At 54.7% G+C, this 26992-nt stretch overlaps 3 protein-coding genes across 13 annotated transcripts in view; all 3 read left to right on the top strand.

Moving 5' to 3' along the window:
* PHF12 (PHD finger protein 12) overlaps positions 1-1386 on the top strand; it is a 41031-nt gene extending 39645 nt beyond the window's left edge. For all 8 annotated transcript variants that reach the window (XM_042966956.1, XM_015534819.2, XM_042966955.1 and 5 more), the window contains one exon: positions 111-1386. In XM_042966956.1, coding sequence (XP_042822890.1) covers positions 111-445 — 335 coding nt within the window. In that variant the 3' untranslated portion in view covers positions 446-1386. The remainder of the gene's footprint in view (positions 1-110) is intronic.
* Positions 1387-3719: 2333 nt separating this feature from the next.
* Positions 3720-8580, top strand: DHRS13 (dehydrogenase/reductase 13). The gene is made up of 5 exons (XM_042966968.1): positions 3720-3991; positions 4089-4207; positions 5219-5342; positions 5524-5835; positions 7503-8580. Exons 1-5 carry the CDS (start codon positions 3865-3867, stop codon positions 7943-7945), a joined length of 1125 nt encoding a protein of 374 aa, XP_042822902.1. The 5' UTR covers positions 3720-3864; the 3' UTR covers positions 7946-8580.
* A 116-nt stretch (positions 8581-8696) lies between these two features.
* FLOT2 (flotillin 2) lies at positions 8697-25645 on the top strand. Of its 4 annotated transcripts, none has more exons than XM_042966966.1 (11): positions 8697-8839; positions 15138-15219; positions 18138-18228; positions 21838-21961; positions 22374-22492; positions 22610-22723; positions 22825-22944; positions 23034-23248; positions 23658-23841; positions 24135-24284; positions 24362-25645. In XM_042966966.1, exons 1-11 carry the CDS (start codon positions 8791-8793, stop codon positions 24398-24400), a joined length of 1287 nt encoding a protein of 428 aa, XP_042822900.1. In that variant the 5' UTR covers positions 8697-8790; the 3' UTR covers positions 24401-25645. The 4 variants fall into 4 exon arrangements, with proteins under 4 accessions (XP_042822900.1, XP_042822897.1, XP_042822899.1 ...); XM_042966963.1 differs by lacking the exon at positions 18138-18228 and adding an exon at positions 20749-20839 and having other exon boundaries at positions 8700-8839; XM_042966964.1 differs by lacking the exons at positions 8697-8839; positions 15138-15219; positions 18138-18228 and adding exons at positions 20775-20839; positions 21123-21307.
* The last annotated feature ends 1347 nt before the right edge of the window (positions 25646-26992 follow it).

The raw sequence follows: 26992 nt of genomic DNA on the forward strand, positions 1-26992 counted from the left end.
AGTCACATAGCAGTTAGAATGGGGAGGTGCAGGGCCCAGCGCTGGCAAACCGCCTTGGGTGGGTTGGCTGCTCACTGTTCCTGTCCCGTGACCACCCTCCTTGTTCCCAGGGCGCCGCCGGCACCAGAAACAGGATGAAGAGCCAAGTGAGGAGGCAGCCATGATGAGCTCCCAGGCCCAGGGGCCACAGCGGAGACCCTGCAACTGCAAAGCCAGCAGCTCGAGCTTGATTGGGGGCAGTGGGGCCGGCTGGGAGGGCACGGCCTTACTGCACCACGGCAGCTACATCAAGCTGGGGTGCCTGCAGTTTGTGTTCAGCATCACTGAGTTTGCGACCAAACAGCCCAAAGGCGATGCTGGCCTGCTGCAGGATGGGGTCTTGGCCGAGAAGCTGTCTCTCAAGCCCCACCAGGGCCCCGTGCTGCGTTCCAACTCCGTTCCCTAGGACTGGCGGCTACCCCGTTGCCCGCCCGTCCGCCCGACCCGAGACTCCTGCAATGCAAAAATGTACACAAACCAAGCCCGGGTTTTTTCTATACTCCACCGGAAACCCTCCAACTACAATCTTTGCATGAAATGAAGAAAACCTTTTGACTGTTTTTTAAAGATCCTTTTTCTTTTCTCAAGTTCTAGGGGGCATTTGCACATATATTTGTACTCGACATTTCATGGGAAAGCGGCAGACCCGAGCTGAGGAACAGCGTGGGCAGGGAGGGGAAGGCCGATGGTCTGGACACCTCCTCCAACACCAAACCGTTCCCCACCCGCCTCCTGCTCCCTCCCCCTCGCCCGCCGTTGTAAAATAATCAGAAACTTGTTCTATTTTGTGGCAGTGACAATAGTTTTATATTAAAAGAAAAAAATACAGTTTTCATACAGCAAAATCTATACAATATCATTGTTTTATTTAATATAAAGATCGCTACCCACCCGACTTCCGTGGTTCCCACCCTCCGAGTTATTTTCCCTTTCTGCAGCGGTTGCACTACAGGTAGCTACTGTGTATTATGGACAAATGAGAAATGAATTCTTTTTCTGGCTGTCCATCTATTTTATTTCAAATAAGGAAAAGTGTATTTGGATTTTGTGTAAATACATCTAGTGATGACATTTTTTCAATGTTTTTAAAAACTGTACAGTACTACATGTGGTAGAGCGTTTTCTTCAAATTGTCTATTGTAGCAAAGACGTTTTTGTCGTAAACCTGTTTCGTCTCCTTTTTTTGTTCTCTTGCCACTTCTCTCCTGTTCCTCCCACCCCTGGCTCCCTCCTCTCCCCTTCCCCCAACCCCAAGTAGTACCAATGTACATAGTAATTGTAATGTTTTAGACTTTACAGAAACTTTCCTGTATTCTGTATATAAAAAAACAAAAATACTTCAACTTATGTTTTCTGCCTGTCTGTCCTACCTGTCATCACCCTCAGAGGGGGCCCTCCCCAAGATCCTGTTCCCAGTCTCAGTGAACTGGTCTCATTCCAAGACACTCAGACCCCAAGGGAGGTCAGGAGAGCAGAGGTCTTGGAGAAAAGTGAGCCCCAGGTGGATGTGGGAAAATGGAGGGGACTGGGTGCATCGGGTAGGGCGGGGCTGTTGCCTGGCTTCGCGGGCGACTTGAGAGAAGCATTTGACCTGACCACATACTGCAAGAATCCAAGTGTGTGCAGGTCCCTGCTCCTGTTGACTCCAAAACCAAGATACTAAAACAGGACCTGTCAGGAGACAGGAGACGTCTGCATTCTGGTCTAAAAGCTTTAGCCTCGGGAGTTCCGGCTGCCTCCGATTGCAGTTGTTTGCTATCGTATTTGATTCATCTCCTCTAGGAGGAGTCTGCACCTGGTTTTTATCCTTTCCCTGTCAGCCTTAGCTGGGCAGGCAGCAATTACTTGTTCCAGTATCACTCGAGTTCCCTCCTCTGTGCATGGCCTTTGCTAGGACTTGGGGGTTGGGCTAGGGAACTTGATGTGAGCAATCAACAGGACAGATACGGCCCCAGCCTCTTGGAGCTTAGAATCTAGTGTGGAGCGGGCTGTCAACTCAAACGTCTCTGGGGAGCATCATGAAGCAAAAGGAGAGATCCGATCCCTAGACCCAGTCGAGCCGCAACTCACGTGACTACCAAGCATAATAACTTCCCTACAATTGCAGCTTCTCATCGGAAGATGACTCTACTGCGTTACCTTAATCCTAAGGTCCTGGGAACCCTCCCATCGAACCTAGCTCCCATCCTTTTCCTCCTCTCGGACCTGACGTGAGAAACTATCCAGGATGTTTTTCCTGAAGACAGGACACAGGGATCGCCCGTGTGTCTGTCCCACAAGGGTTCAAGGAATTGGTACCGGTTAGCAGGTCAGGACTTTGCCTTGAGGATGGAGTATGCATCCATTTTTTCCATTAATATTCCATTCCCAGCCTCTTCCTACAGCATCTACAACTGAACCCCAAATCCCTAGTGCAGCCAAGTAGAAAACTTCCCCTGGAATCTGAGGTCTGTCCCTGGCTTCCACCTACCTACCTTGCTTTGTCTCCACCACTCTGCTCCCCCTGCCCTGATGGGCCTCTTGAACTCTCCAAGGGCAGAAACCTATTGTTCTGCTCAGTATCTCCAAGGCTGACCGTACCATGGGGCACACCACACGTGTGAAACAGTGGGTGCTAAGTTGTAATGGTTTCCTCAGGCAAGTCCTTGTCCTGGCCAGGAATACCCTCACCTGTGCCTCCCCAAGCTGTCACCACCCACCGTGCTGTCAGAGTCACTTCCTCCATTGAATCAAGGAGCTTCTTTACCTATTTCTACCACCTGTGAGGACCATCCCAGAGAAATTTTCTCCTGGAGGTCAGGTAACAGATGTTACATTTCAGTGTCTTCTTGCTTCCCGTCGGAAATGGAGGGGATGGGCGGCAGAGGCACGGAGATACAGCTAATTAAGGAGTGACTCCTAACAGCCCTGGATGGGTGGTGCCACCCTGGCCACTGTGCCATCTCTCTGGCCTCTATAGGAAGAATAAGGAAGCATTCTAGAAGCTGAGATCTGGAAGTGAGCATAAGGAATTGCAGGACTTGTTTATGGAGGGAGGGCAAGGCATCCAGGGCTGGACTCTCAGACATAACAGCATTCATGTGCACACATCCCTCCAGAAGGGAAGGACTCTGCTTCGCACAGATGACACCCAGAGGGCTCACACACACACACACCTTGTGAGCCCCTCCAGCAAGTCCTCAGCTAAGGGGCATGTGCACAAAGGACAGATCCGGAGATGTTCATTCAAGTGCACACACTGGCAGAGACTACAGAGGCATGCACACACCTGGAGGGGCTCTTGGCCCACATGGGCACAAACACGTAAAAGGTACTTACGCAGGCACACACCTACAGGGTACTTCCTGGGCCTGCAAGTACACACCCACAAGGAGCTCACACACAGAGGATCCAGAGGCACACACACAACCTGAGGGGCAATCCCAGAGCCCGTGGGCACATTACACACTCACAGAGTCATTCACACACTCAGAGTGGGTGGATTCATGTACATAGCCAGGGTGCCCCTGCACACGATCACACATCTGGAAGGAGCTCACGCAGGCACACACCTAGAGGGCGCTGCCAGGGCCCCAAAGCACACGCGCACCTAGGTGTTCCACAAGCACACACCCAGAGGACGTAGACGCATGCCTAGGGGGCGCTCGCACGGCCCACGCTCCCACGCACGCACACACACCCCTGCCCTGCCTCCCACCCGCCTCTGCCTCTGCCTCCGCCTTCTGGGAGGCTCGAGCCGGTGCGAGGCGGTTCGGCAGCCGCCGGACGGGCTCCGATCCAGGGTGGTGCGGGGCCTGTGCGGGGGAGCCCGGAGGCGCGGCCGGCATGGAGGCGCTGCTGCTGGGCGCGGGGTTGCTGCTGGGCGCCTACGTGCTTGTCTATTACAACCTCGTGAAGGCCCCGCCCTGCGGTGGCATAGCCAGCCTGCGCGGCCGCACGGCTGTGGTCACGGGTGAGTGCCGGAGGCCGGGCGCGCTGGTGGCGGGGAGGCCGGGCGGCGGGGTCAGCGGCCCGTCCGCCTCGGCTCAGCTACCGCCCGCCCACCGCAGGCGCCAACAGCGGCATCGGGAAGATGACGGCGCTGGAGCTGGCGCGCCGGGGAGCGCGCGTGGTGCTGGCCTGCCGGAGCCGGGAACGTGGTGAGGCGGCGGCCTTCGACCTCCGCCAGGTGAGGGGGAGAGGGTGAGCAACAAACGAACACACCCGGACACGGAGGGGGTGAACAGAGCGGCTTCCTCAACTCTGGTCGTTAAGTGCAGAAAAGAGGGTCTGCTGGTGCTCTGGCCACACAGGGAAGGGACACCAGACGAAAGCTAGGAAGTGGGCTTTTTGAAGGAGGTAATTGCTGTTCCTAAGATGTTTAAGGATCGGTAAGAGTTACACTAATGAAAGACAGTAGGGAAGGGAACAGCAGAGGGAACAGCATATGCAAAGGCCCTGAGGCAAGAGAGCTGATTTGATTTGGGGGGGAAAAAAAACTGAAAGAAAAGATCTATTGAGTCTGTATGGAGCATGAAATATGGAAGAAAGAGGCAAAATGAAGAGGCTGGAGCCCCTGAGCCAGAGCTAGGTTCTGGAGGCACTTCTAGATCCTATTGAAGAACTCGGATTTTATAGGATGAGCAGTGGAGATACAGTGAAGCATTGGATCTGTCAGAATAGCAGGGTGTGGACTCAGTAGGGTATGGACTGTCAGAATAGCATTTTGAAATGAAACCCTCGGTGGCTATCGGAGCCTGGACTGGAGAGGACAGGAGTGGATGAGGGGAGACCAATGAGAAGTCTGTTGCAGATTTTAGGATAAGCAATAATAGGAAGAGGGAATGATAATAATAACAGCAAGTACTACCTACACAGTGCTGACTGGGTGCCAGGCACTGTTCTAAGCGTTTTACATTATATTAACTCACTGAATCCTCACAACTCCATGAAATAGGTATTACCTTAGTCCCATTATTCAGGGAGAAACCTGAGCCCCAGAGAGGTTAATGTCACACTCTATCTAATAAAAGGCAAAGTCAAAATTTGCATCCAGAGTCCACATACTTGTCCACTACATTCTAATGCACAGGGGCAGATCTTAGTCAAAGTAGGGGGTGGACTCTCACAATTTGGTACCTGGGGAGAGGGAAGAGGAGAGAGGTGCCTGGTGACAAGCCCAGCCCTTGCTGCCCCACAGGAGAGTGGGAACAATGAGGTCATCTTCATGGCCTTGGACTTGGCCAGTCTGGCCTCCGTGCGGGCCTTTGCTACTGCCTTCCTGAGCTCTGAGCCACGGCTGGACATCCTCATCCACAATGCCGGTGAGGGGCAGCAGGTCCTGCAGGGGGGCAGAGGGTGGGCAACCGTCCCCTCCAGCCAGGCCTTACCAAGGGGCAGTGGATGTATGGAAAGGGTGCCCCCTACCGCTGTCTCACAAACGGGGACACTGAGGCCTTCGGGGATCCCTCTGGAGCAGTTGCTCATATCTAGCCCCCGCCCCAGGGATCAGTTCCTGTGGCCGGACCCACGAGCCATTTAACCTGCTGCTGCGAGTGAACCACATTGGCCCCTTCTTGCTGACACATCTACTGCTGCCGCGGCTGAAGACATGCGCCCCCAGTCGCGTGGTGGTGGTATCCTCAGCCGCCCACCGGCGAGGGCACCTTGACTTCACACGCCTGGACCGCCCAGTGGTGGGCTGGCAGCAGGAGCTGCGGGCATATGCCGACAGTAAGCTGGCCAACGTGTTATTTGCCAGGGAGCTCGCCACTCAGCTTGAGGGTACTGGTGTCACCTGCTATGCGGCCCACCCAGGTAAGGCCTGGCCTTCTGACTGCTCTGCTTTGCTTTGATTCCCCCTCTCCCGTCCTCAACCCATCCTGTGCTCCCTCAGCCTCTCATTGAGCCACAGAAGCTCAGAACAGGAAGGAAGCATGGTACAAGGAGAGACCTATTCCTTGCTGATCTTGGAAGGAGGCTCTCCTTGTCTGGGTTCTTCCTCTCACACCACTAATTCGGATGCTGACTCCTGGGTAGGGAATGGCAATGAATAAAACCCAGGTTCTCACCCCAAGAACCCATCCATATGACTGAACTCAGCATACGATGATGGTGATGATGATGATGATGATGATGATGATGATGATGATAGCTAATAATTATTCATTCGTTCAAAAAGCATTTACTGAGTACCTACTATGAACCAGGCATTAATCTTGGTGCTGGGAATAGAGCAGTGAACTTAAAACAAAGACCCTTTCCTTGTAGAATTTACATTCTAGTTTGGGGAGGGGGAGGACTGCTAATAAATAAATATTTACAATGACAGGTGATGATAAAGTGCCATGGGAAAGATAAAGCACAGTGACGGGGATATGAAATGACGGGAGGTGCTGCTTTTTCTGCGGCAGGCAAGGAAGAGGTATCACTGAAAAGGTGACATTTGAGTAGAGGCCTGAAGGAGATGAACCAACCATGTGGCTTTCGGGGGAGAAGAGTATAAAGAACAGACTGATAGCAAGTGCAAAGGCCCTGAGGCAGAAGTGCCTGGTGTGCTTGAGAAAGACCAAGAAGCCCCATGTGGCTGGAACAAAGTGAGAGGAGGAGAGTGACAAGAGATGAGGTATAGAGATGGGCTGGGTCATCCAGGGTCTAGAAGTCCACTGTAAGCATTTCAGCTTTTAGTCTGAGTGACAGCTGATGAATAAAACCCATCTCTGCCTTACAGAACAGATCACAGGATAACAAGATCTGTCCTACGCATTTTACCATACTGCATTTTATTTTATTTTTTATTTTTTCAGAGAGAGCGTACGAGCAGGGGAGAGGGGCAGAGGGAGAAAGGGAGAGAATCTTAAGTAGGCTCCACGCTCGGCACAGAGCCTGATGCAGGGCTTGATACCACGACCCTGGGATCATGAACTAAGCCAAAATCAAGAGGTGGACACTCAACCAACTAAGCCACCTGGAAACCCCTACCATACTACATTTTAGATGGTCTTTGCCTAAGGCTCACTTTAATTTATTAATTAACTATTAATGTATTAATTATTTAATTAATTTATTAATTAACTATTTAATTATAATAGTGACAGTAATCATCACAACTAACATTTATCAAGCTTTTATTACACTCCACATCTCTAATGTCCAAAACAGTGGCTGGTCTACCATAGGTGTTAGTTAATATATGTTTGCTGGCTAAACGAAGGAGCGGGACTTGAGCTAGGAAAAAAGATGTCTCCTCAGGCAGGGGACACAGCATGAAGAAACTGGGGCATGAGGAGGTACAGGAGTTTAGATGGAGAGGAGGAAGCTTGCTGTTGAAATGAGTGAGGTCACCCTGTGGGGGCCCTGAATGCCCACCAAATACTCTCCTGGTTTCCCTGGAACTGGACTCCATTCCCCACTCCCTTGTAGCCTCGTTCTTATTGCTCTTCTCCTGGGTCCTCACCCACTCCTGCCTTTCTTCCCGTCCACAGGGCCTGTGAACTCAGAGCTATTCCTGCGCCACGTTCCTGGATGGCTGAGCCCACTTCTGCGCCCACTGGCTTGGCTGGTGCTGCGGACGCCAAGAGGGGGTGCCCAGACACCCCTGTACTGCGCTCTACAGGAGGGCATTGAACCTCTCAGTGGGAGATATTTTGCCAATTGCCATGTAGAGGAGGTGCCCCCAGCCGCCCGGGATGATCGTGCGGCCCACCGGCTGTGGGAGGCCAGTAAAAGGCTGGCAGGGCTTGGGCCTGGCCAGGATCCCGAACCTGACGAAGACCCCCAGCCTGAGGACCCAGGGACCCCATCTTCCCGGAGCAGCCCCCTCTCTGAGGAGCCCACAGTTTCTGAACCCCATGCCATCCCTCACAATTCACCAGACTTGTCTAAGGTCACACACCGAATTCAGGTTAAAACTGAACCTGAGCCCTAAATCTCCTAATCCCCAGGCTGGGGTGCTTTCCATGGCACTTGGTGGCCCTTGAAAACCTGAACTGCATGCCAGGCCACGCCTTGGGCACTGAGGGGTTTGCAGGTTTTACCTCCATGGTTCCTTTCTGGAGCTTCAAGTTGTGTTCTTCCGAGCGGCTCTTTTCCTGGGGGAAGGAAATCATGGGCGATGATTTCTTCCTGAGAATAACAATAATCCCAGATTGAGAGGTGAGGGTGGGGGCGTGATTAATGTGCCAGACATTGCTTCTCAAGAATTTGAATTCCATGTTTCTGGTCCCCACTCTGGATGATGCTGATCGGCTCTGGATGAGGACGTGGGGGGTTGTGATTTGATGCACTGCCAACACGGAGATTTACTGAACTTGGGCCCGTTGCAACCACGTAGCCAGGTAGTTAAGTGACCCCCATTTGCAGAGGCGGGATTAGGCTGCATTGGTAACGGACTCGCCCAAGGTCTCCCCGCGGGTAAGAGCCAGAGCGGCGGGACTCCAGGGCCCCCGGCGGTAAGGTGGGGGCGGGGAGGTGAGGCAGGGCCGGGCGGTCGTTATGCAGGCGGCCGGGGGGAGGGGAGGGGGGGCGCCTTCCCGGGCGCTGTGGAGCTGGGCCTTGGGAAATGAAGCGCGTTGACTGCCGCCTCTCGCCCGCCGGCCCCGCCCTCCGCCGCTACACTTCCGGTGGGGCTGCGACCGCGGAGGGGCGCGGGCGGGCGCGCGGGCGGCCGCTGGGGGTGGCGGGATAGGCTGGGCGCGGCCGGCGGTGCGGGTGGTGCGGGCCGTGCCGTACAGGTCTCTGCGTTCCCCGCGGGCCCTCCGTCCCACCGGCGCCATGGGCAATTGCCACACGGTGGGGCCCAACGAGGCGCTGGTGGTTTCAGGTGAGAGGGCGGCGAGGGGGTTGGGTCTGGGGCGCCGGGGCGGAGAGGGTTGGGACGCGGGCTGTGCCCGCGAAGGTGGGTGAAGAGGGGGCGCGGGGTGGGTGCGGGGCTGGGGAGCTAGCGGGGACGGGCTAGGCCGGGGAGGGGCTCAGAGGGCGGAGGGCAGTGCGGAAGGTGGGGGCGCGGGTGTTGGGCCCGAGAACCTTACAGGAGGGGACCCCCATTCTCACACTTGCGGTGTTCCGAGCCCTCGAGACTCTCCCTCCCACTGCGTGTTTTCCCGTGTTTATTCCCTCCTGTTTCCGCCTCCTCCTTGGGCACGGTCTCCTCCCCTCTACTCCACTGTGGCCTAGGGGGTCCCGAACTGAGGCCGTGGGGAGGGGACCCGTGGTTCCCAGAACGTAGCGGTTTGGCTGGATTCCAGGGCCCGGCCCTTGGGGTGGGTCTCGAGGCTTTGGAGGGCAGGTGCCTGCCTGGGGATGGGGCCCTGGGACGGGGATCCTTTTGTTCCCGTTAATTCTGAGCGGGTTAGGGCTTGCTGGGGTTTACTGGCACTGCCCACCCCCGGAGATGCGGGTGCGGCCTCTACAGGTTGAGAAACCGGGTTCTGGCTGTGTCGCCACGGTTGCAAAATTCTACAGACTCCAGAATTTCTGGGAGCTTAGGTGGGGCTTCACTGCTGTGCTGGGGAAGGGAGAGGTATCTTTGCCTTAAGGCTGCTTTTTAAATTGTGTATTTGGGTATCTTGAGAGGTGGCTGAAGCCTTTCAAGCCACCGGTTTGTGCAACCCCTGGCTGGCTCACAGGTGCTGTGAAGGGTGGTTTCCTGACAGCTTGGAGGCCTGTGGCTGCAGGAATCCTTCAGGTCTTACTTCCTACTATCAATGTCAATTTCCAGCCTGTGTGCAGAGTTGTTAGGGCTGGCTACAGAAGTGGGTAGAAGAGGGTGAGCTAGACCAGGGTTTGTAGCTGCCCCTTGGGGAGGTGTGATGAATCCATTGGGAACTTTTACCCCAGAACATGGCCTCTGGCTCGGTTTGGATCTCAAAATCAGTCTCTCCACTGGGACAGGAAATCCTCGCCCTCCCTGATCAGGACCCTCCTACTCTTGTAGGGAAGAGCAGACAAGACCAGAGGTGGCCTTGGGATTTAGGAGGGAGACCCCCAGAGAGCACTGAGACCAGACTTGCACCTGTCTCCCGGACCCCAGTCCTAAAGAAGACTTTTAGAACCCAAAAATCTGCATGGCACTTTCTCTGGTAGACTTTTCTTTCCGGAAGTCCAGACCCTGAGCTGAGGAGACAAAAGCTCCAATCCTGTCCCTGTGGAGAGACTAAGGGGTGAGAGGAGCACCTGAGTTAGGCTGCTCTGTACCTTCCACTTGCCGGAAATCTGGTCCTCTGGCCAGAGGCCAATGCAGTGGCCTCCCTCCCCTGTTTTAGGAGGGAGCGGAGGCAGTGCCGAGAATTGAGGGCACTGTAGTCAAGGAAGGGTAGGAGAGAAGAGGGAGGGATAAGGCTCAGGATAACAGAACCTGGGGATTTGAGCCGATCAGACGGATAGAGATGCAGCTCTCCCTCACAGAACTCCCAGCAGAGCAGGGCAGAACAACCACTCCCGGCCCTACCCCCCACCTGGTTACTTAAGCCTGCATCTAGGTCTGGAGGCATCACATTCAGCCCAATTTGAGAAGGATGCCGTTCTCAAGGATGACCTCCTGGTCATCTTCTGCACCTGAAAAGGCTGGAGGATTTTCCTGGTTGTCTAACCTCCCTTCTTCATTCTGTAATATCAAACCTTTTTGTGTCTCTCTCTCTCTCTCTCTCTCTCTCTCTCTCTCTCTCTCTCTCTCTCTCTCCTTTTAGCAATTTTAAAGGGGGAATCCAAACACCATACATCTTTCTCTCATCTCTACAATAGGTCAGAGGTTCTTAACCTGGGGTCCGTGGGTAGAATTTAGAGGTCTGTGCGTTTGGATGGGGGAAAGACATGCTCCCGACCTTGTCACTAACCTTAATTGAAAGTTAGCCTTTCTTCGGATTATAAATGTCAGCCACAATCCATGATAGCATTAGCAGGTATTTTCCTACCATACTGCCATTGTAGCAGGTACCTTTGAGGTCATTTATCCTCTCACTGAATTCTGCTTCTGAAACCATCGCTACACTGTATGTTAACCAACTTGGATTTAAATAAAATTTCTTTAAAAAGTGAGTAGTTTTAGCATCCCTAAATTCTACTCCTGAAACCATTACTACACTATATGTTAACTTAGATTTAAAAAAAAAAAAAAGTTATTTACGCTCATCAGTACTTGAAGTTTAGCTAGTTATTAACCACTTGATTTTATTATTTAATGTGTTACTATTTCACACCTATTACTATGTATTACATGTCACACATTTGGTGGTTTTAATAATTTGATAACTTTCAATATAATTGTTTCTTATGTATTTTATGCATTTATCAGCATTCCTGCATTGCTGGACTACTAACAGGGGCTGTGGCTCAAAAGAGGCTAAATCCCCCTTGTCTTCTGGAGTAGTGGGAAGAAGGTAGAAGAGAGGCAGGAAGGGAGCAGAATACTCCCGAGAAGGTAGAGGGATGGACTGGGTCTGGAGGGGCTAAGAGTGGGGCAGAGGTTGGCATGTGATTCTTCAGCTTGGATAAGGACAGGGCAAAGGCAAGTAAGTTGAGTTAGAAAAAGTGAGATAAAATTAGAAGAAACTTCCAGGTGTGAAGAGAGTGAAAGCTAGGGACGTCAAGGAAGGGGCACCTGAGTGTCCTCTCTTGGGTGTGGTGCTCAGGCTGAGTGTGACCAGGAATCTGGGAGGGAGATGCCTTTCAGGGCAGGAAGCTGCTGGGGGTGGGGCAGGCTGGCAGTACGAGCTTCCTGTTGTTGCTACCCCTGGGAACTTGGCCATCTTGCCCTTGGCCTAGGCCCAGCTTCGGCTGTGGCAGCCTGCTCTCAAGGTCAAAGAATAAGTTAAAGGTAAAGGGTGGACACCCCCTTCCCCCACGCGATCCCACGCCACCTCTACTGCTTCCACCCCCAGCACAGTGAGAAGTGCCCTGGAGCCCGCTGGAGGCCCCAGCCCTCACCAGGCCCAAAGTGAAACAAGCTGTGATTTTTTGACCCTTTCAGTTTCTCCAGATCCCGAGATGGCTTAGGTTTCAGGTTGACTGCTTGTCCTTAGAGGCCTCCCTTACCCCACTCCCCAGAGCAGAGAAGCCTACGCTAGCTTCCCTTGAGCAACAGCCTTGTGGACAGTTATTTCCCCCCCAGAGAAACAGGCCTCTTTCCACCCCTACTCACACTGCGGGGCTGCGCCTTACTCCCTGGACTTCTGGCTCGGCTCCTTGCACACTGTGCACAGAGGCAGGCCCAGGAAACTGGGTTGGCTCTCGGGGAGCAGTCTCGGACACCAGTTCTTTAAGGTGACAGGCTTTCTGCACTAGTGAGGTCTTTGTCCTTCGCCTCCACCTGTCCAAAACTTGTCTCCAGTTCCCTGTTCTCTGAGTTGTCTCTGGTTCCGTTGTTGACTTCACCACCCACTCAAACCTGTACTCTGGAGGTGCACCCATGTGGTAGCCAATAGCCACTTAAATTTAAATTAAGTTAGAGGAGAGCCTGGGTGGTTCAGTCAGTTAGATGTCCAACTCTTGATTTCGGCTTGGGTTGTGATCTTGTGGTTCATGAGATCGTGCCCTGAGTCCGGCTTTCTGCTGACAGAGCGGACTCTGCTTGGGATTCTCTCTCCCTCTCTTTCTTCCCCTCTCCCATGTGTATGCGCATTCTCTCTCTCAAAATAAATAAACTTAAAAAAAAAATTTTTTTAATTAGAAATTCAGTTCCTCGGTTGTACCAGCCACATTTCCAGTCCTCAGTAAGCACATGTGGCTAGTGGCTGCCATATTGCACAGTGCAGCCATAGAACATTTCCACCCTCACAGTTCTCTTGGACAAGACTGCTCTAGAAGTTACTCCATGACATCAGCCACCATGTCTTGCCTAAGTCACTGCAAGAGGCTTCTACCCAATCTCCTTGGCCACCCCACCCCGTTCTTCCACCTTGTGCAAAGTGGTGTTTCTAAAAGGCAAATGTAATTTTGTTGCTCCTCACCTTAAATCCTTGTGTGACCAGCCCCCCGCCCCCCCCCGCCTGCCATCACACACACACACACACACACACACACACACACACCCAGCTCTTTGGCCTGATACCTGAGACACTCTATGATCTGGCCTCTGCCCCTCTACCCTGCTTGTACCCCGCTGTGGGTCCTCAGAGACACTGTAACTCAACTACATGAAACTACCCCTGACCCTTGACCTTTGGAGGCACACACCCTAAGGCTTTCCTGGAAACTGAAGTCTGTGAATACAGAAATGATGACACCCACTGGCTTTTCCCCAAATCCCATTTCCTTTGAATCATCTGTTTCCTGCACATTTTTCTGCACTGCCAGGAAACTGCCCCTCTAGCTTTTACTAAAGTTTTCTTGAACTCGGTGAATAATTTTGGTATTATCAGTTCACAACAAGAATTTCAGGAATTGGTTCTTCTCACTTCTGCATAGACATTATGCTAGCATGCTGGACATGTTTACAGCTGGATCCGAGTTGGGGCCCGATTCAACATTCTGTTTAGCTGATATAGTTTTCAGGAACCACTTCCTTAAAAAAAAATTTTTTTTTTTTTTTTTTTTTACATTTGTTTATTTTTGAGAGACAGAGAGAGACAGAATACAAGCGGGGGAGGGGCAGAGAGAGAATGAGACACAGAATCTGAAGCAGGCTCCAGGCTCGGAGCGGTCAGCACAGAGCCTGACACGAGGCTCAAACCCATGAACTGTGAGATCATGACCTGAGCCAAAGTCAGACGCGTAACCAACCGAGCCACTCAGGCGCCCCATAAGAACGAACCACTTCCTTTTCAGGCCTTTTCTCTTTGTCTCCACTTCTGCCACTGGTACCACAGGTTGGCCTTTGTTTTGAGGCCTTGCCTTCCCCATTCACTCCCATAAGAAGTACACAGTCACTCTGAAGCCCTGGAAGTAGAGAACCAACCTTACTGAGATGTGTCTGCTGGGCATGAGCAAGGATCCCATCTTGGCTCCAAGACACCTCCCTCCCTTCAGCCTCCCAGGTCCCCCCCGCCCCCCGTGTGCCCTGCACCCCTTCTTGTTCTGCACACTCCCTGGTACATGGTATTACAATTATCTCAGGAAAAGTTCCCACCTCCTTCAAGGTAGAAATTGTAGGGGCGCCTGGGCGGCTCAGTCGGTTAAGCATCCAGCTTCAGCTCAGGTCATGATCTCACGGTTCATGAGTTCAAGCCTCACATTGGGCTCTGTGCCCACAGCTCAGAGCCTGGAGCATGCTTTGGATTCTGTGTCTCCTTCTCTGCCCCTCCCCCACTCGTGCTCTGTCTCTCTCTCAAAAATAAATTAACATTAAAAAAAGATAGGAATTATAGGGGCGCCTGGGTGGCTCAGTCGGTTGAGCGCCGACTTCGGCTCAGGTCACGATCTCGCGGTCCGTGAGTTCGAGCCCCGCATCGGGCCCCTGTGCTGACAGCTCAGAGCCCGGAGCCTGTTTCAATTCTGTGTCTCCCTCTCTCTGACCCTCCCCCATTCATGCTCTGTCTCTCTCTGTCTCAAAAATAAATAAACGTTAAAAAAAAAAAAAAAATTAAAAAAAAAAAAGATAGGAATTATAAATTTAAAAAAAAGATAGGAATTGTATCTTCATCTCTTTATTCCTAGCACAGAAACAGTCTACTTGTTTGCTGAATGAATGGTTAAATGAAAGATGAAGCTTTTCCTGCTCACTCCTGCCCACTGACTTCTGTTCTCTGAAAGTACTTACATTCGGAACCACTCATTGGATAGCCTTCTTTCTATGCAAATTGTCTACCAAATTGTCTGTCTCCCTTTTTTTTTTAATTTAAAAATTTTTAATGTTTATTTATTTTGGGGAGAGATCGAGAGCAGTTGGGGGAAGGGCAGAGAGAGAGGGAAAAGCAGGCTCCAGACTCTGAGCTGTCAGCACAGAGCCCAATGCAGGGCTGGAACTCACGAATTGCGAGATCATGATCTGAGCTGAAATCAGAGGCTTAACAGATGGAGCCACCCAGGCACCCCTGTCTGTCTCTCATTTCTGTGTAAGCTCAGCACCCAACAGTGGGGCTTGTCAACTGTCAGAGTGAGTAAAGACCCAGAGTTGCTGTTGGAGGGATGGGGGGTAGACAAACCCAAGAACTGACTGACCAGCAGTGGTTTGCTTTGCTCTCCAGGGGGCTGTTGTGGTTCCGACTATAAACAGTACGTGTTTGGCGGCTGGGCCTGGGCCTGGTGGTGTATCTCCGACACTCAGAGGTAAGGGCCCAGGGGCTGGGGAACCTGGCATCCTGGTGGGCAAGGGAGAAAAGGGTTTCCAGCCTTCCCTGCTTCACCCCCCCGGTCAGCTAGAGCATCCTCCCTTGCCACATTCCCATGCTGGGGGTCTCCTAAGAAGCAGGTGAGATGGGTTGCACAGGGACACAGGGGGTCTTTCTGCGGGCACCTTCTCCTTAGTGGGTATGCTTTTTCCACTGGAGACGTCACTTCTGTCCCAGAGATGCCCAAGCAGAATCCTGACTCCCTGAGCCTAACTCAGTTATTCTTGCAGCCCTATTCCCTGTGGAGAGGAAGGGCCGAAGAGACCCACACACGCCCTCACCCGTGCAGGCCTGGACAGTGTAGGCAGGGCTAAAGGGCAGAGAATGACGGATGCACATTGTGAAGGGCTCCATGATAGCCGCAGCTTACCGACGGGGTGGGGATCTAAGGAACTGGTGTCGGGCTGGGCAAAACAGGTCTGGACCTCCTCAGTCAGTCTGGAAAGACTCACCAGAGGAGGGGACATTGCAGCCCCCCAGAGGGCCCACCATCCGGCTCTCCCTGGGGCTCCCCCAGAACCCTCAGCGGGACCAGACTTGGCCTGGGTCTCTCCTGGCTCCCTCACTGCCTACCCACAAGGAGAAGAGGTGTGCCAGCCACTTTTCCACCGTCACCCCCTTCCTGACTATGCCCAGATCCTTCCAGGCCAGGACCCACGCAACAGGGAGGGGAAGTGATGGTCACCCCGGAGGGAAAACAGCAGCGATTGCAGTGGAAATCCCCCTCTGGCCCAGCCCCCCCAGTCAGCAGAGAGAGGCCCTCCGTGGCTGCGCCGAGCTCTACGCTTGAGACTCCAGGGGGACTGAGGGTGTCGGCCAGGGTCAGGGCCATGGGGAAGCAGGTCACCTTTTTAACTTCACTGATTTCTCGTAACCCCCTCTGCTCTCCCCTCACTTTGTTCTGCCCGAGTTGAGGAATCCTGGGGGACTCTCCTGGCTCAAGGCCAAAAGTGTCCGAGAGTAACCAGTACTGATCACAACTTCTCAGGAGGACACAAGGCCCTCCTGAGTGGGCCAGTGGCCTGTCGGAAGCCATGGGGTGCCCTCTCCAGAGGTACTGTCACCCCACCCCACATGCCTTGCAGTCCTGGGATGACCGAGTAAGTCGTCCAGACACTGCGGTACAGCCAGTCGTGGAGAGTTTGCAACTTTACCCAGAGACTTGTCCCGCGCAGGCATCCACTGCTAGGGTGACACGCCTGCAGCCCTTTCTCTACGGTCTTGGCACCCCCTCCTGCTTTTTGCTCCAGGCAGCAGAGCCCCAGGACAGGAGAGCCAAGCTTCTCTGACAGTACGTTTGGAAGTAAGGAGTGGAGGGCCTTGTACGTCATCCTGAGAAACTGACCTCACACACCCAGGCTTAGCATTCTCCCTCTGGTGCCACTTGCTGGGTGGTCTAAGCCTGGAGCCCGCCCCTTCCTGGGCTCTGTCCCTTCCCCGACCCCTAGCCTACCTGAAGGACGTCTCTACAAGCTGGGGCTTCTATTTCCCTAGGCCGGCAGGAAGAGCCCCTCAGGTCAGAGTAGAGGCTTCTAACCCAGCCTGGATTCTAGCCTCCCCTTCGAGATACTTTCCGCACACCGCCCTCCAGGTCCCCCACCTCCGTTGTCAGCCGTTCTTCGCCAGGCTCGATGAAGCCCTGCCTGCTGCACTTTGCCGCCACATCCTGTGCTGTCCTGAGGCCCTGATGTGGCAGCTCTCTCTCCCTTACCTGAGTGAATCCTCCACCTCTGGCATCTGAGCTGCAGCCTCCTGTCTTCCCTCCTTCCTTCCCTCCCTCCCTCCCTCTCTCCTATCTCCCTCTCTCCTCCTTCCCCAGAAGAGAGCTTAGTGGGTTCCTGTCTGAGTCCTCTCAGGCCAAGGAGTGCCAGTGTCAGGGGCTCAAATGAAGGCAACCTTTCCACATCTGCACGGCCAGAGCCCCCCAGGCTGGCACTGTGCTGGGTGAGGCGGGGCTCCCATCCCCCACCCCCATCCCCCAGTCTGCCTGCCTCTGCTCCTTCAGCTTCTGCCACCATCCTCCCTTCTTCTGGTTGAAGGAAACTGTCCACGCTGTCAGCATCCCGGCTTCTGCCTGGCCTGCTACCCTGCACACACTCGCACACACGTGCTGCACGAGGGAGGCCCAGCTAGGGTGGCCTAAACAGCTTCAAGACGCTTCATTTTGTTTGCCATGACTCTCTTTGCCTCTGCCCAACTTTGGAAATCCCAAAGTGAATTACCCTGTCACCTCCCAGTTGTCCCTGTGAATATTGTGGGAGGGACACACTTTCTTCTCCAGCCTTCCTTGACACCTAGCCCCCCAAATCAGAAAATCCAAGGTTTTCTTTGGGCTTTCCTGGCCCTAAATTGCCTACTTAGTGATATGTAACACAAACCCAAGCAGGATTTGGTATTTGCTGTGGTTCATTAATCCCCAGAGTGGCCTCTTCTGTCCAATTTCTGGAAACACAGGCTTGCCTGTGTTTGGAGAGTAGAGCTAACACTAAGTCTCCCAGACTCTCCTGCCAGGAGTCTACCAGGAGTTTCCTGGGAAAGTGAGGTGGTGGGCAACGCAGGTGCCCTGTGCACAGGCCTCCCGACCTCAGGTCGTAGGCTTTTTCCCCAGCCCAGCCGCTCCTCCTTAGAGGGGTATGGGAAAAGAGACCCAGAGGCCTCAGGCCAGCAAGGGGCCTTCCTCTGTCCCCCTACAACCCTAGGCTGAGCTGGCAGTAGAGGGCTAAATTACTAAGAGCAACCCCGCCCTGCCCCAAGCATCCGGCATCGTTGCTTGTCTGGTAACCACTGTGTGTGTTTGCTGTGTCCCCTCCTACCCCTTCCTTTCCCTACCTCTCCCTCCCCCTGGCTGCTCCTCAGACTGTCTCTGGAGGTTATGACCATCCTGTGTCGCTGTGAGAATATTGAGACGTCGGAGGGGGTCCCGCTATTCGTAACAGGGGTTGCACAGGTAATAACCCACCTGCTTCCTCTTCTGTGTCTAACCTTCTCTCTTCCTGCCCAGCGGGGTCTGGCAGGCAGGAGCCAGATGGACTCCCCTCCGAAAGTGTGCCTCCCTCCCCTCTGTTCCCACCTGTGCTGCTGTGGGTGCCAGGATGGACCCCTAGAGATCCCCAGCTCCTTTGCCCTCACTGACTGGGGCTGCTAGTGGGGAAAGAGCAAGGGATTCTGGAACCCCTCCCAGGTCTGCTAGTGAATGTCCTTGGATGCCAAGGGGTAAGTTGAGGCAGGAGACACAGGCCCCTGTGTGCCAGAACTCGGCTGTCTGGACAGGAAGGGTTCAGTCCCAACCACTCCAGGTCCTGCGGAGCCCGTTGCCAGCCTCCCGTCCATGCTGACACCCCAGTGTCGAGCCCTAGCCCTCCTTCTCACAAGGCCAGAAAATGGGTCCCATGAAAAGTTCTGTTCATCAGGCTCCTCCGACCTCCTTGACAGGCATCAGCAAAATGAGCCTTGGCCATTCCCTGCTCCTAATTTTTGTTGAGAAGGCTTTGAGAAAATCTCTTGTCACTAAGATTTTAGTTTCCCTGTGTGTGAAGTAGGGGAATCATGTCCTCTACGTGTTCTGTAGGGATATTGGAAAGGCAAGTAAAACAACATGAGGGCTTTTTGAGATTTTTGGAAAAGAAGTGCTAGAAAAACCTAAACTTTTATTATTAATCCGGTCTCACTCTGTGTGTGTGTGTGTGTGTGTGTGTGTGTGTGTGTGTACGCACATGGGTGTGTGGTATTTTTAAAGTTCATTTATTTTATTTGAAAAAATTTTTTTAATGTTTATTTATTTTTGAGAGAGAGACAGACAGACAGCATGAGCGGGGGAGGGGCAGAGAGAGAGGGAGACACGGAATCAGAAGCAGGCTCCAGGCTCCGAGCTGTCAGCACAGAGCCCAATGCGGGGCTCGAACCCGCTGACTGTGAGATCATGACCTGAGCCAAAGTCAGACGCTCAACCGACTGAGCCATCCAGGCACCCCAAGTTCATTTATTTATTTTGAGAGAATGTGAGAGAGCAAGCAGAGGAGGGGCAGAGAGAGGGGGAAAAGAGAATCCTAAGCAGGCTCCACGCTATCAGTGCAGAGCCCAACACAGGGCTGGATCCCACCAACTGTGAGATCGTGACCTGAGCCGAAATCCAAGAGCTGACCGCCCAACCAACTGAGCCACCCAGGTGCTCCCCAGTCTCACTTTGAAAAGCAAGTGGCCCGATGTCTCGCTCTTCACTGCCATGCAGCTGTAGCCAATGAAACCCATTCCTGAGCCAGGGTGCTCGGTAACTCCCAGCACTTTCTTTGTAATATGCAGGTGGTCATCTTCATTGCTTCCCTCAGCAGCTCCCTGTTGAGCGCCTTCCCAGTTCCAGGCACTGCGGTGAGCATCAGAAAGCCCCTGCCCCCTCAGAGCCTGCATGCTGGGCGCCCGGACCGGAAGGGCCCAAACATCATCTTACCAATCCCCTTACCTTGCTGGAAATTGCCCTTCCAGCTTCTCAGGCACAACCCCGCACCACCTCTCCCTTCCTCACCCAGCCTGCCGGCTCTAACGGGGAAGGGGACTGTCCCCACCTTACCCACTCCTTGTAGCCGTGTGCAGGCAGGCTTCGGCACGGAGGCCTGACAAACTCAGAGCACTTTGTGTGGAACCAGTAGGGTCCCAGCCTCCCTCGACACCCTTGGCTAAAGAAACCCCGCTCTGCCTCCAAACCGCTACTGACTTGAGACAACTGCAGATACCTATGTCCCTTTTAAGCTGGGTGATGTGGACCCTGGAGATTCTCTGGGCCAGGAAGCCCTCGTGTGACCTCAGCCCCGGTTCCCCACTTGAGCCACCTGGGCCCAACCCCAGAGGGTAGGCTTCAAGTCCAGCCTGTTGCCAGGTGAAGGGACCGGGCAGGATTCCCCTGGCCAGGCGCAGACGCAGGGTCACCTCTGTCTCGGCCCGGCAGCGAGCATACTCCTAATACGCCAGGCTAGTAGGCAGGGCTCTCTGGGCAGCCTCCCGGGGTGCCTTGGGGACAGGTGAAGGCCCCTGGGAACGTTCAGATGGCACCCGTGGATGACCCACACAGCCCAGCCCGGAGTACCAGCGCTTACGTGTTTTTCCCAGGACACACACACACACACACACACACACACACACAGCTACACCTGGACTGTCCGCACTGGCCCAGACCGCCTACAACCACTGCTCTACTTCCTTTCCCTACTCTGCAGGCCAGGCTCATCTGAGCAGACATGTGTGCCGTGGGCAGAACACTTACACTGCTTCCCCCGGAGCCACCCGCACCCACGCTGCTCTGCCTTCCCACCCATCTCCCCACAGACTCCTGACTACGACCCCTCAAAGCGCCCACCCCACCCTCTGCAGCAGGACCCCTGGCCTGTCCCAGTCGGAGCAGTGAGGTATTGGACTCTCCCCACACCCCAGGCCCTGGGCCCCCAGACCCATGCCCCTGTTTTGCATTTCTTGGCAGGATTTCCCTAGAGATTATGACGTTGCAGCCCCGCTGCGAGGACGTAGAGACGGCCGAGGGGGTAGCTTTAACTGTGACGGGTGTCGCCCAGGTATAGTAACCCAGCAGCCCCACGCATGTCCGTTGAGCTGCCTCGTCCCTGTGCCGGGGTTTGGGGGGAGGAGGAGAGGACGGCAGCCAGGGGCAGTCTCCCTCCAGTGCCCCTTCCCCTGCCCCCCTTCCAAGAGAGGGTCATCGTCACCGGAATGTGCTCACTCGGCCTCTTGGCCACTCAGTAGGACTAACAGACACCCCTTCTCTCCTCAGCGGGCTCACAAGAGACAGAACCAGTGCTGAGGGCTCCTGGCTCACTAACCCCACCCCATTCTTTGCAGGTGTTGGAAGTGCCACGCCCCAGAATCCAGGCCTTCCCTGTTCCCTGGGGAGGGGGCTAAAGGGGACCAGAGGGGAGGCCACGTGAGGCAGAGGAGTTGTCGGAGGCTGCTTTATGTTCCCAGCTCGGGGCCAGGGTGAGGGGCTTCCTGCTCCAGTCCAGTTCTCAACGTCACAGGGCAGCAAGGTGCAACCATGCTATAGGCTCCTGGTGAGGGGGTGGTTGGCTTAATACCTCGGGTATGAAAGGCAGGTGGATACCCACCCTCGGTGGCATCCCCCTGGACCTGTCTCCTGCCCTGTCCAGGCTCTCTTCCCTAGTCTGTGTATCTGTGTCCCTATCACTCATTTTCCTTTTTGCCCTCTCTGCCCCTCAGCCTGCAGGTCTCCCACCTGTGGGGAGACTGCATGGGAGGAATTGGCTAACGAGGGAATAGTGAGTGGGCTGAGGGTGGGGAGATGAGCCCCAAGTGCCCAGCAGAGAGGCCGTGTCAGGGCCCGAGGCTGCCAGTGAAGATAAAAATTGTCAGTGTAAGAATTCCATGTGTGCTCTCCCCACCAGAGGCCTCAGACAGACTCTGTCCCCTCCTGGCCCCTAGGCCTCCGGGTCTGAGAAAAGAGGGGAGGGGCACAGCCACCATCCTCCACATCTCTGGGTCTGGGGACTCCATCTGCCCCCCTCCAGCCTGGTTCAGGCGCCTCTGTGACTACTGGCAGGTGAAGATCATGACGGAGAAGGAGCTCCTGGCAGTGGCCTGCGAGCAGTTTCTGGGCAAGAACGTGCAGGACATCAAGAACGTCGTCCTGCAGACCCTGGAGGGACACCTTCGCTCCATCCTTGGTAAGGCCCTGCCCCTCCCAGGGACCCCTCTGCTGCCTTTGAGGAACCTCGCAGGCTCTCCAAGCCAGGGCCAGGGAGGGGCGTGGGGCAGGGCAGGGAGGTCTGTCAGTCCCACCAAGGTTTCCTTTCCAAACTTCCGGTGACTTGAGGCAAAGGAGAGGGCATTGGGATGGGGAGGCGAGGGGCCGCCAGTCTGGCCAGGCTCCTGGTGTTGCTTGAGACACTTTTCCTCATCCAGCCTGGACTCTGCAAGAGGAGGCTCAGTGTTAAATACTGTGAAGAAGAAACCCCGGGAAGACCCAGCTCAGACCGCACTACGTGGGCATGCAGTCAGACTGCTGCTTGTATGCCTCGTCCCTTCTGCGGTGGGCTGGGCCCCCAGGGAACCAGCCCATGATCCCTCTGTTCCCAGGGACCCTCACCGTGGAGCAGATTTATCAGGACCGGGACCAGTTTGCCAAGCTGGTGCGGGAGGTGGCGGCCCCTGATGTCGGCCGCATGGGCATCGAGATCCTCAGCTTCACCATCAAGGTGCAGTGCGATAGGAAGGCTGCAGCCCCCCACGCCCCCCTGGGAGGGGGGTGTTGGCAGGAGGGGCACCTCTGTACCTATGACTCTTCCCAAGGATGACTCCCCCTTCCCTCCCAGGACGTGTATGACAAAGTGGACTATCTAAGCTCCTTGGGCAAGACACAGACTGCCGTGGTACAGAGAGATGCCGACATTGGGGTGGCCGAGGCCGAGCGAGACGCAGGCATCCGGGTACGTGGGCTTTCCTTCCTGCCCCCAGGGCCAGGGATCTCGGGGGGGTGGGACCATGGTAGGTTGAGGGAACCCTCAGCACCTGCCCCTCCTGCTGCCAGGAAGCCGAGTGCAAGAAGGAGATGCTGGATGTGAAGTTCATGGCAGACACCAAGATCGCCGACTCCAAGCGAGCCTTCGAGCTACAAAAGTCAGCTTTCAGTGAGGAGGTCAACATCAAGGTGAGGAGCCGTAGGGCATCCCAGGTTGGGGCTCAGGGCTCGGGACCTGGCAGCCAGCCTCTGACGTGCTGCCCTTCTTCCTGCCGCAGACAGCCGAGGCCCAGCTGGCCTATGAGCTGCAAGGAGCCCGTGAGCAGCAGAAGATCCGGCAGGAAGAGATTGAGATTGAGGTTGTACAGCGCAAGAAGCAGATCGCAGTGGAGGCACAGGAGATCCTGCGCACAGATAAGGAGCTCATTGCCACAGTGCGCTGTCCTGCCGAAGCTGAGGCCCACCGCATACAGCAGATCGCCGAGGGTGAAAAGTGAGCGCCCCTGGCTGAGGGGGGGACTAGTCAGGCTCCTCTCCCATCCACCTCTCCAGCCCCAGCGTGGAAGCCGCCTCTCCCAGCACCCGCTGACTGAGGTGGGGGTGTGCCGCCTTCCCAGTGGGATTGCTGTTGGGAAGGCTGAACTAGATAAAGGAGACCCGAGGGCCCGATATGGTACTTGGCACAGCGGGCATCCTGGCCAGTCCCTGGCTAGTCTCTCCCATTTGCATCTGGCAGCTGGTGGCCTCTCTCTGCCAGAGCCTGAAGAAGGCACCTCCCTCCTTAGGTCCCCAACCCCTGACACCCGGCAGAGCAGAGGGCTTGAGGGTTTGCTGGCCCCCAGGCAAGGCTTGAGGGCACCCTGGCACTTCGCACTGATGCTGCCTGACCTGAACTCCTGCAGGGTGAAGCAGGTCCTCTTAGCACAGGCGGAGGCTGAGAAGATCCGCAAAATCGGGGAGGCGGAGGCAGCAGTCATCGAGGCGATGGGCAAGGCAGAAGCTGAGCGGATGAAGCTCAAGGCTGAGGCCTACCAGAAATATGGGGATGCAGCCAAGATGGCCTTGGTGCTGGAGGCCCTGCCCCAGGTGAGGCCTTTGCCCCGGGGTGGATCCGGCTGGGCCTTGTCAGGAACACAGCGACGGGCTGGCTAGAAACATGAAATGTGAGAGCGCTCGGCAGGGGGGGGCAGGAACCCTGCAACAGGCACAGGCCCATCCCTGGCCCACTGGGTCTCACTGACCGTGGCTTGCAAATAAGAGCCACCCAAGCTGGGGTGGGGTTTAGGCGAGGTGGAGAAAGGAAGGGGAGATGCTGGACGGGGCAGGGCAGGAGGACAGAGCGCACCAAACCGAGCCCTCCCCCCACCTCCCCCACCTAGATTGCTGCCAAAATCGCCGCCCCGCTGACCAAAGTCGATGAGATTGTGGTCCTCAGTGGGGACAACAGCAAAGTGACATCGGAGGTAAACCGGCTGCTGGCCGAGCTGCCGGCCTCTGTGCACGCCCTCACAGGCATGGACCTCTCTAAGGTGAGTGCTGGCCGCCTGCGGGTGGGGCAGTCACGGGCCGCAGAGCCGAGGCCTCACGGCGCCTCCCTTCCTTGCAGATACCCCTGATCAAGAAGGCCACCGGCGCACAGGCGTGAGGCTCCCAAAGGCCTACACCCGTCAGCAGCCGCCCGCCTCTCCCTCCAGCACCCGTTTTCCTACCACAGCGACAACGGGAACGCTACTGACTCTGGTGCCTTATTTTGTAGGGACCAGAAGTGCTGCGTGTTCAGGCCTTCTGTGGCTGTCTTCCCTTCTGTCCTGTCTCTAGCTGTCTCCTTCCTCTCCTCCCCCCACACCTTCACTTTCACTGCCACATTCATCTCGTTGGTCTCTTCCACCCTCCTCTCCCTGTACGTCTCCTCCTTTGTCTGTCTTTTTCTGTCCCTCTCTGCTCCCACCCTCTACACACATCATGTAGTTTAAGCTAAAGATGTGTATTATAATCACTGTCTGTCTCGGGGGGCAGTAGCCCTGCTGCTCCTCAGAATCCTGGTGCCTTGAAGTTCTCTGTGCATCTGTCCATCCTCCCCGTGGCCCTTGCCAAAATTCGGCATGGGTGCGGAGGGTCTGGGTAGGATGGCCACCCTCCCTTCTCTTGGCTTGGTCTTCCCAGCCCTAAACCTGACCCCAGGAAGTCCCCAGCCTCACCCGCTCCAGACCCCCTTGGCCTAGCCGGGCACTGCCCTACTTCAGCCTCCCCCAGCCCCAGGCCTGCTCTCCTACCTTAACCTCTCTCTCTCTACCCAGGGGCAGAGGCAAGGCCTCCTGTCTACAGCAGCTCCCTCAGTTTACTACTGCCTTAGGAGGCCCCTGCTTGTGCTCAGGGAAGTCCCCTTCATGGACATGTCCCTACTAGGTGGAGTGGGGCTTGGTCCCAACTCTGCTAAACTCTTTTGGGATCAGGGTCTAGCCCCACTGGGGACTAGAAGGTGTGTAGACCGTCTTCCTGCTAGGGCTGTGCTGTCCTGGGTATCGGGCCGGGCCCTTCCAGTGGGCAGGGCTGTGCCAACCCTATACAGAGTTGAGTGCTGTAGACTGGCCAGACTCTTATCATATCCCCCGTGCCCTCTTTCCTTCTGGCTAGAGTGATAGGGTTCCAGCCATGGGGAAGCAGCCCAGTCCTCTGTCTTCTTGCTCTAGTGGAGACAGAAGAGCCCGGGGCCCAAGCATCCTGGCAGGGATGCTGTGGGTGTCCAGAGGTCCCAGTGTCCCACTTCTAGCTCTGCCCCAGCCTGTGTAGCTGTTCCTGCATGTGGATGCTGCATGTCTGGTCTGGGGCTTGGATGCTGCACTGCCCCATTGCCTGTCCCTTCTGGTAAAATAAAGATCTGTTATGCCTATGCCCTGTATCGTCTCTTCTGTGAGAGTGGAGACTAGGAAGCAAGAACTAACCAGGTCCCCTGCCCACATGCCCATTCAGCCTCACGGTTACACTTTGTCTGTTCTTCCCCATGGTAGCCACTGGAGGGCATCAGCACACTGGCCTTGCCCCCAGCAGCATCCTGGGGCAGGGCGGCCATTGGCCCAGGTGCTGTGTCCAGATCTGAGCCTTGGGAGACCTGGCTCCACTGCAGGCAGAAGATGGAAGGGGCTGCCGGGCTCATCTCCCCACTGTGTCCATCCTGAGCGTCACTCAGTACTGGAGCCCGTTTCTCAGGCGTTAAGAACGTGAACTCTGGAATCAGACTGCGTGGGCTTAAGTTTTAGCCCTATTGTTACCACCTGTGTGATCTTGAGCAATTATCTTCATCTCTCCGGGCTTTAGTATTTTTCTTTTTCTTTCTTTTCCTTTTTTTTTTAAATTTTTTTTTTTAACGTTTATTTATTTTTGAGACAGAGAGAGACAGAGCATGAACAGGGGAGGGTCAGAGAGGGAGGGAGACACAGAATCCGAAACAGGCTCCAGGCTCTGAGCTGTCAGCACGGAGCCTGATGCAGGGCTCAAATTCACGAATTGTGAGATCATGACCTGAGCCAACATCAAGAGTCAGACGCTTAACTGACAGTCATCTAGGCATCCCTAGACCCACGTGTTTTGTGACAGAAGTGGCAATGCAGAGCTATGGGAAAGGACAGTCTTTTCAGTAAAAGATACTAGATATCTGTGGGAGGGGAAAAAAGTGGTTCTTGACCCTGAACCTCACATTGTACACAAAATCAGTTCCAGATGGACTGTAGATCTAAATGTGTAAAGTAGGATAATAAATGTGTAGAAAATAACAATATCTCCATGACTTTAGGGTAAGCAAACATTTTTTTTCAAATGTATATTTATGAGAGAAAGAGAACACAGCAGGTGAGGGGCAGAGAGAGAGAAAGACACAGAATCTGAAGTAGGCTCCAGACTGTGAGCGGTTAGTGCAGAGCCTGACGTGGGGCTCAAACTGATGAACGGTGAGATCATATCATGACCTGAGCCAAAGTTGGACACAACCGACTAAGCTACCCAGGAGTCCTGGAGTTTACTTTATTTATTTATTTTTTTTAATTTTTTTTTTAATGTTTATTTCTTTTTGAGACCGAGAGAGACAGAGCATGAATGCGGGAGGGTCAGAGAGAGGGAGACACAGAATCTGAATCAGGCTCCAGGCTCTGAGCTGTCAGCACAGAGCCCGACCCGGGGCTCGAACTCACAGACTGCGAGATCATGACCTGAGCCGAAGTCGGCCACTTAACCGACTGAGCCA

This window comes from Panthera tigris, chromosome E1 (assembly GCF_018350195.1).
Source record: "Panthera tigris isolate Pti1 chromosome E1, P.tigris_Pti1_mat1.1, whole genome shotgun sequence".
NCBI classification, from domain to species: domain Eukaryota; kingdom Metazoa; phylum Chordata; class Mammalia; order Carnivora; family Felidae; genus Panthera; species Panthera tigris.